This window comes from Armigeres subalbatus, chromosome 2 (genome assembly GCF_024139115.2).
Source record: "Armigeres subalbatus isolate Guangzhou_Male chromosome 2, GZ_Asu_2, whole genome shotgun sequence".
Taxonomy (NCBI): Eukaryota; Metazoa; Arthropoda; class Insecta; order Diptera; family Culicidae; genus Armigeres; species Armigeres subalbatus.
In genome coordinates this window covers 423,806,233-423,815,553 of record NC_085140.1, presented here as the reverse complement: position 1 = coordinate 423,815,553, position 9,321 = coordinate 423,806,233, and the positions used below count along the sequence as shown (strand labels likewise).

Sequence of the window (9,321 nt, the reverse complement as noted above, 5' to 3'; positions counted from 1 at the left end):
AATTGATTTTTCCCACAAATAAACGTTCTTCCTCTACAATCCAAAATGCCGTCGCATAGGATTCTGTCCGTTGGATCGGATGAGAGTGTAGTGATAACCGGGGTATCTGGACGGTTCCCCAGGGCCGATAATGTTCGCGAGTTCGCTCGCAGTTTGTATGCAAAGCAAGATTTAGTGGACGAGCTGGAGACTCGTTGGAGCCACACTAGACAGGACATACCGCGCCGTACCGGAAAGGTAAACAATTTGGAGAATTTCGATGCTGATTTCTTTGGGGTGGGCCGGACCGAGCGTGACACGATGGATCCGCAGGTGCGCATGACAATAGAACACGCCTACGAAGCTATGCTCGATGCCGGAGTCAATCCACAAAGCATGCGAGGATCCCGAACGGGAGTGTTCAGTGGAGTATGTTTCTCGGAGACTGAAGTCAATATGTACTACAGAGTTTGCCCTCCGAGGGGACTCGGATTGATGGGGTAATATTAACGTTTGTATAGTTTATGTCTATGAATACTAATAGGTATTTGTCTAAAGTTGTTTAAAATCACAGATTCCAAATCGTGTTTCCTATCTATTGGATTTCAAGGGACCAAGTTATGTGCTGGATACGGCTTGCAGCAGCTCAATGTATGCCTTGGACGTGGCGTATCGAAGCATGATGAATGGCGAGTGCGATGCTGCAATAGTGACGGGAGCGAATCTCACGCTGCATCCTTTCATAACATATCAGTTTGCATTGCTGGGAGTGCTGTCGAAAAATGGATTGTGTCGACCGTTTGACAAGGATGCCACGGGATATACTCGTTCAGAGGCAGTGTGTGCTGTGTTTTTGCAGAAAGCTAAAGATGCGAAACGCATCTATAGTTATGTCGTTCATTCTTCTGCGAACTGTGATGGGTTCAAATCTGAAGGAATTACTTACCCCTCGGGATTAGTTCAGCAGCAGCTTCTTACTGAGTTCTACGACAAAGTAGAAATCAGTCCCACGGAAGTTGCCTACGTTGAAGCGCATAGCACCGGTACATTTGTGGGAGATCCGGAGGAATGCGATGCAATCGATAAGGTGTATTGTACTGGGCGGAAAGGGCCCCTATTGGTAGGGTCTGTTAAATCCAGCATAGGGCACACGGAAGCTTCGGCAGGAGTATGCTCAATAACAAAATGCATCATTGCGATGGAAAATGGCCTAATTCCTCCGAACATCAACTTTACTGAGTGCAGGCCAACTATCCCCTCTCTTATGGAAGGACGTCTAAAAGTTGTTACCGACACTATTCCTCTTCCGGGACCGTTGGTTGGCATCAATTCCTTTGGTTTCGGAGGGGCAAACGCTCATGCTTTACTCTGTCGGAACTTGAAGGAGAAGATCAATAGTGGAGTACCAGATGATGATCTTCCTAGGCTAGTCATATGGTCCGGAAGAACTCGAGAAGCCATTGAATACATGTTTCAGGACATAGGTCAACGCCCGCTGGATGTAGAATTTATTGCGCTTTTGTACAACATTCAGAGACAGCCTACCGCAGGTCATCGCTATCGAGGATTCGGAATCTATCAAAAGAATGGAGAACGGCCAGCTGTGCTACAATCATCATATATTGATCGGGTAAAAATTGAAACACTGCCGGTGGTAGCTGTTTTTGGAGGACTGAACAACAACTGGAGACGAGAGTTGGATGCGTTGCGACAGTTCTCCATTGCGGAAACTACATTCGTGAAATGCAGGGAAATTCTTCAAACACTAAAGTTCAATCTTTATAAAAAGCCCACAGAAAAAGAAAGTATACTGTTTAATATGGTGGGCTCAACAATTTTGCAGCTGGTCATCGTTGATTTGCTGAGCTCCATTGGAGTTAAATTCGATTTCTATGGAGGACACTCCATTGGGCAGTTCACATGTGCCTATATTGATAATTGTTTGACACTCGAACAGGTTCTTCATTTAGCACTGTGGACTGGTTTGGTTTATTCAGATTGTCGAGCGGTTTGTGATAGTACTGCTTTTGTTCCAATAACCTCCAAATTAAATCAGCTTCCGTTCAAGAAATTTATCAAGGATGACTCAACTTCGTTTGGCGTACTGACCGCTGCTGAAACAGTTATCGCAGAACAGGTACGCCAATTGAAATCTTCTGGATTCGCTGCTGAGGAGTTATCATTTATAGATATCCATACGGACTCGAAGAAATCTTCATTGCTTGGAAACAAGTTACGTCAGATAGTCAACACTGTATTAACAAGTGTATTGCTGCCTAGTGAAAAGTGGATTACTTCTAGATTACCGCAGACTGCTTCAATCTTTCATTCGCCGAAGCTTCACGACGTGACATCCGTTGTGAGTTTGATTGAGAAAATACCCCGTCATTCATATGTCGTTGAGTTCGGATGCTCACAATCCCTTGAAAATGTTCTTCGTCTGTTGAATCACAACTCGATCTACATGCCATGCAATGAGCCTTCTGATGCTATCAATCGATTATTGTGTCGAATAGGACAGTAAGTAATTAAAGAGTGAATTACACCCCAAATCCAGAATAACTTCCAGTACGTTCAATTGCTTTGTTTCTATCTCTCTCCAACAGTTTATATTTGACGGCACAGGATCTGGACATTGCCAAGCTATACCCGGTAGTTCCGTTTCCGGTGTCCCGAGGAACTCCAATGATCTCACCCCTGATCCGTTGGGATCACCGGGAAAATGCTTTCGTTGTAAAATACTCTTGGCATCAGCAGAGAAGGAGCAACTTGATTTGGTACAAGATTTCCCTGACTAGTCCAGAGTTCAAACATATCGTTGGTCATTGCATCGATGGCCGGGTTTTGTTCCCAGCTGCTGGATATTTGCAGTTGGTTTGGGAGTTGATGGCCTTCATGGAAAATATTGATTTTCCTGACTATCCGGTTGAGTTTGAAGACGTTAGATTTTTGAGAGCTACCACTATAACAAAAGGACGGAATGTTGAGTTGCTTGTTTCTATTCAGGAAGAGTCCGGTCGTTTTGAGGTAATGAAATAGCAGTACTGTAAAATGTGATATTAACTTTGTTTTTTTTTCAGATCTTAGAAGGAGATTCACTGGTTGCCACGGGAATTGCAAGAGTGCTGGTCAATGAGAATTATATTCCAGTAGTAGAAATGGCTTCCTCGGCACCAGTACTACCAACGCGGGACTTTTATAAGGAACTTCGACTGCGAGGTTATCACTACACAGGACTATTCAAATCCGTTCTGGAAGCTAGATCTGATGGAACGATGGCAAAAATCCAATGGAAGGGCAATTGGACGGCGTTCCTAGATGGCCTACTTCAAGTCGGAATCATTGGTCTCGATTCGCGATCTTTGATGGTCCCGACAGTCATTGAAAAGCTTTGCATCTCGCCGAAAACTCATTTGGCAATGATGGAGCGTGAAGAAGACTGTGAGTTCTACAGGATCAAAAGCTGCCCTAAAACAAGTGTATCGATTTGCGGTGGTATCATGGTTTCCAATCCTCGAGCTAGCACGGTGGGTCGTAGGAACCCTCCTGGAATTCCCGTGCTAGAGACGTACCAATTCGTACCGTATCATGCTAATGAAGAAGTATCTACTCTAGAAGCAATCAGAATGTGTGTCCAGTTGGCGTTGGAGAATGTTCCGATGCTATCCGTAAGTGTGACAGAAATTCACAGCGAGAGAGTTCCGGTTGTAGCACACTTGTTTGGAGAGGCCATCGCTGATCTTCCATTGGTAAAAGCAAATCTGACCGTCTTAGCAGAAACTGACATGGAGCTGCAAAACATCACTATAAAATTGGAGAAACTATCTGAACAATCGAACCAATTGTTCTTGATCACTGATAGTAACTGGAGTGATCCAAACTTTTTGCAAAATGCCACTGGTATCTTGGTCGACTGTGGATTTATAATTGTTCGTGAAAAAGCAAATTTTAAGCTCGAGGAGCTAAACCTACCAGAAGAACTCAATTTGGTTGCATCGTTTCGAGTTGACCAAGATGAAACATTTATTTGCTTGCAGCGTAAAAGTAGGGGCTTCAGCGAAACTCCAACCGTCCTGAAAGTTGATTCGTGCGATTTTAGTTGGCTTGCAGAGCTAAAGCAAGCTGTCAAAGTCCGGTCTGTAATTTTGTTTTCGCAAAATGATTCAATATCAGGCGTAATCGGCTTGGTGAACTGCATCCGTAAGGAGCCTAAAATGCAAACAGTGCGATGCGTACTTATCGATGATCCAAAAGCGCCAGAATTCACTTTGAATGATTCGTATTATAAGAAACAGTTGGATTTAGGACTTGCAATCAATGTCTTACGGAATGGCGTATGGGGTAGTTATCGTCACGCGTTGTTATCGAAAAAACCAAAACTTGAGCCCGTCTCCAAGCATTGTTTCGCGAACACTCTGACAAAGGGTGATTTGTCATCCATGATGTGGTTCACAGGGGCTTATAACGAGATGGACAATGTAGGAACTAGGGTGAATGTTTCGTGCTGTGCCTTGAACTTCCGCGATGTGATGGTTGCCACAGGAAGGTTGTCATCAGACGTGAGCTCATTCCACAGGTTGGAAGAGGAGTGTGAATTAGGATATGAGTTCGCTGGGGTTACTGAAGATGGTCGTAGAGTCATGGGAACTTTGCCGGCAGGAGCATTATCTTCGGTGGTGGATGTTGATCCCTGTCTTCTGTGGACAGTTCCTGACAACTGGAGTCTACAGGATGCTTGTACCGTGCCAGTTGTGTATAATACGGTTTTGACAGCGTTCAATATGTGTGCTGACATAAAGAAAGGGCAGTCTGTATTGATCCATGCAGGAACTGGAGGAGTTGGATTAGCTGCAATCAATGTTGCACTTGCGTATGGAATGGAGGTGTTCACAACTGTAGGAACGGATGAGAAAGCAAATTTCCTGTTGAATGAGTATCCTACTCTGAAGCGAGAGAACATTGGAAATTCAAGAGATTTGTCTTTCGAGCAGATGATCAAACTAAGAACCAACGGAAGAGGAGTGGACCATGTGTTGAATTCGTTAGCTGAAGAAAAGTTACTGGCTTCAGTTAGATGTTTGGCGAATGGCGGACATTTCTTAGAAATAGGAAAGTATGACATGGCTCGGGATTCTAAGCTATCGATGGAGCTATTTAGGAAGGGAATAACATTTACAAGCGTGATGTTGGACACTTTGGTTAGGGATGGCCCTGAGCGCAAACAAGTATGCAGTGATTACAATTTCAAAACAGATATATGATTCAAAAAACATTTTTCGTTTGTAGAGGTTGCATGACTTGTTCAAAGAAGCTTTGCATGCGGGGATCGTAAAGCCGCTGAGGACAAATGTGTTTGAAGTTGCTGAATTGGAAAAAGCTATGAGATTTTTAGCCAGCGGAAAGCACATGGGCAAAGTGGTGATTAAACTGCGTGAAAATGAGAATGATGCCATGACGTTACCGATTTCTTACTATCCTCATGTGTTTTGTAATCCGGATCAAGTGTACGTAATTGTCGGTGGGTTGGGTGGCTTTGGTTTGGAACTGGCTGATTGGCTTATCCTTCGTGGATGTAGGAAGCTGGTGCTTAGCTCCAGCCGAGGCATTACGAAGCCTTACCAGGAATACAGAATTGGGTAAGTGAAAAAACCTTAATGTGACGGTTGATTCTTTAATAGCGACAATAATTCCAGAATTTGGAATGGCTATGGCGTTCGTACGCATGTATGCACTGCAGATGTAACTACAATGAGTGGTTGTCGTACTCTGTTGGAGGAGGCTTCGCAATTCGGTTCCATTAAGGCAATCTACAACTTGGCCGTACAGCTTCGTGACGCCATATTGGAGAATCAGACCGTTGAGAAGTTCGTAGAATGCTTGGCACCAAAGGCGAAGGCAACGCAATGTCTGGATGTTGTCAGTCGCGAGCTATGTCCTCATCTGAAATATTTCATCGTGTTCTCCAGCGTTTCTTGTGGTCGTGGAAACGCAGGTCAGAGCAATTACGGAATGGCTAATTCTGTGATGGAGCGGATTATAGAGCGAAGAGTTATGGAAGGTTTTCCTGGGAAAGCAATCCAATGGGGAGCTGTTGGGGAAGTTGGGCTGGTAGCCGACATGGCAGAAGACAAAGTGGATTTGGAAATTGGAGGAACACTGCAGCAACGAATTTCGTCGTGTCTTCAGGAGATGGACTACTTGCTGACATGCGAAGATCCAATCGTGGCCAGTATGGTAGTGGCCGAGAAGAGATCAGGAAGTGGTTCAAAGAACGTAATCGAAGCAGTGATGAATATAATGAGCATTCGAGATTTAAAGTCGGTTTCGATGGAGAGCACTTTGGCGGATATTGGAATGGATTCGTTAATGGCAGTGGAAATCAAACAGGTTTTGGAAAGAGACTTCGATATAGTTTTGTCCCCACAAGATTTGAGAACATTATCCTTTGCAAAGCTGTTAAAAATGGACGAAGAGAAGAAACGAGCCGCTATCGATCTAGAAACCAGAGAAACTGATCAAACAGCCGTTGGAATGCAAATGTTGTTAAGAAACCTTGGTAATGAGGAGACCAGTGATATAACGTTCTTGCGTTTACCTTCTGCTGGTGAGGAAGGACGTCCACTCTTGTTCATTCCTGGCATTGAAGGTGTCGCGGGAAATGTATGGAAGACAATAGCTAAGGATGTGAAATCTCCTGTTTATGTGTTACAATTATCAGCTACTTTGGAATGTGAAAGTATTTCAAGCATTGTTAATCGAATCATTGATGAACTCTGTGGGCTAATGTTCACTAAATTTGATAACTACACAATAATTGCTTATTCATTCGGCTCGCTCATTGGCATCGAAATAGCCAGATATCTACAGTCGAAAGGCGTTCGTGGAGAACTTGTTTTATTGGATGGTGCTCCAAAATATCTGAAATATTGGTCTTTGAAGCAACTGCATAATAACCCATCAGATGAAGAAGTGCAGAAGCTTATTTCACTCGTTCTGATAGCCATGATACTACCGGACGATCGCTCAGAGACAGCAATGTCCATTTTGAAAATATCCTCATTCGACAACCAGATTGAGAAACTAATCGAATTGGGAGCGGAACAGAGTGAATATTCACCGGACTACACAAGAGGAATGGCGAGTGCTCTTTGCAGAAGAGTGAAGATGGCAGCGTTATTGAACCTCGATGAAGATCAACCATTGGACCTTCCCATTACGCTGGTGCGACCCACCGAGCAGCCTTTTACGGACATTGAGGATAACTATGGATTGTCGAGCTATACGACAGGTGAAATAACGCTCCGGGTGGTTGAGGGAAACCATGCATCCATGTTGGATAATCCTGATCTAGTAGAGATAATTAATAGTTTTGGTAAATAAGCAAAGTTTAGCATATGCAATGAGTTTATTTTATATTTCCCTTATTATTACAAGTTTCTCATATCGTTCGTTCGTTTGGCGGACTTACGGTATTCTGCGAATAAACGTCTATTTAATTGAAAGAACCGTAAACATTGAGATGGACTGGAAGGTGCATATGATCAAAAATATATTTATCATGGTGCTTTTGGATAAATATGGGGCTTGGTCATAAGCCCGTCACTTAGAGTAGAGTGGGGCAAGAGTACGCACTTAGTTTTCAATTGAAAATGGGGCCCTTATGAATCAAGTTTCTGCATATCAAATCAATGTCGACGATTCGTATATTTTTTTTTCTTTATGTTACCCGGCGGAAAAAATATTGAAATTCATTTTAGTAGAACCCTTATTGCAAGGCTCGTGAAAAACGCACTCTTACCCCACCGGTGGGGAAAGAGTGCGCATTGGGTGGGGTAATAGTACGCAGTGTGTATTAAGTATGTATTTACACTAATAACAATTAATAACATTTAATTGATGTCCATTGAAAGTATATTATATTTAAAGATTACGTCAACGTCGCGTCGTTCAAACACTAACGACATCTGTTGTTTTTAGAAAAAATATTTTAAGCTCTTTTCAGTGGAACGTATTCAACCGTCTAAGACGAGTTAAGAATTCTCCATTTAATTCCACCGATTATTTCGATATATTTGCAGATACGTATTTCGACCACAACTGTGTGGTCGTCTTCAGTGTCTCGTACTTGACGCGACAAGACGGTTGTTGTTTTAAGTTAGTTGGGCAAATCATGAACCAGATGGTGGTAGTGAGCAAACGTCAAACTAGAGCAAATTCGATGCGAGCGCCACGAGGGATCGATTGGCCAACTAATGATTATTTGAACTGACCAGTACATCAGTGAACGATGGAAATTTGACGAGAGTTATGTCTGTTTGTCTGTGATACCAGGTTCCGCTTAGCGTAAACAAAGTAATTTCCCTTAAGGCTCAAGACTCCGTAACTCTGTTTTGAAAATTAATGACGTTATTGCTTGTTAGTATTGGTGAGGCAACTAGTACGAAAAAGTGACGAAAATTTGAGGTGGGTGGAAATGGGCTTGTCAGCTGGTACATAATGTTGCCAGATGCAACAAAATGTTTATTTTTGAGCATTTATGAAATATTTATTATATGGAAACTTATATTAAAATTCTTCATACACCACTGGGCTTTCAACATACAGTGTTGGGGAAAGTACAGTAACACACTTTGATTCTCCGAATATTTACATTTATCCGGTAAAATTTCGTGCACCGAGCACACTGAGACAGTTTCCCAAATTAATGTAAGACGAAATAATGTCTTTTTTATTCTTCATCCGCAGACTGTTTGTTTGCTGCTGCGTGAGTCTCGTGCCATCCATCCACACTTTCTTGTTCGCAGTCCAAATAGAACAGAATCGAGTTGAATTAGGCTGTGGCACACAGCCTTGAAAGACTGCTAGCCACAGATACTGATTTATTAGTTCTAATCTGTAAAATGAGTAAGGAATAATGAAATGTATATTTGCCACCAAAACCGATTATACGTTGAGAAATTATTCTACGAAAACATTGATTGTGGGGGGAGAAAATAGTAGAAGTATGTGCTGTCGTCTGCTTGGTCGTGGCTGCTGCTGCGGCTGCCGTGGTTTTGTGTTTTTTTTACTGCATGGTAGGATCCCTAGCAGCACAATTCACGTTGATTTGGTTGATATAACTCATATATGACCAAATTTAGTCTTATATGAGTATAATAGACTGATTTACAACATGTGTGTTGCTCGGGATGAATGATCGCGGGCAGCAGGGACTATGTCCAAGGGCTTGACGATCCCTCCCCAGGCCATCTGCGAGTTGTGGGGCTTGCCTAGGATGTGGTGGGGTTTGACAGTGGGCCCTGTTAAACCTCTATAAAAAGCTGCATGTATCCGCAAGTAGGC

The 9,321-nt window shown here is 42.9% G+C and overlaps 1 protein-coding gene across 1 annotated transcript; it reads left to right on the top strand.

The window, feature by feature from the left end:
• LOC134213478 (fatty acid synthase-like) lies at nucleotides 1-7,493 on the top strand. The gene is made up of 6 exons (XM_062692560.1): nucleotides 1-479; nucleotides 538-2,499; nucleotides 2,586-3,006; nucleotides 3,060-5,204; nucleotides 5,266-5,615; nucleotides 5,673-7,493. The coding sequence occupies exons 1-6, from the start codon at nucleotides 46-48 to the stop codon at nucleotides 7,357-7,359; spliced, it is 6,999 nt and encodes a 2,332-aa protein (XP_062548544.1). The 5' UTR covers nucleotides 1-45; the 3' UTR covers nucleotides 7,360-7,493.
• The last annotated feature ends 1,828 nt before the right edge of the window (nucleotides 7,494-9,321 follow it).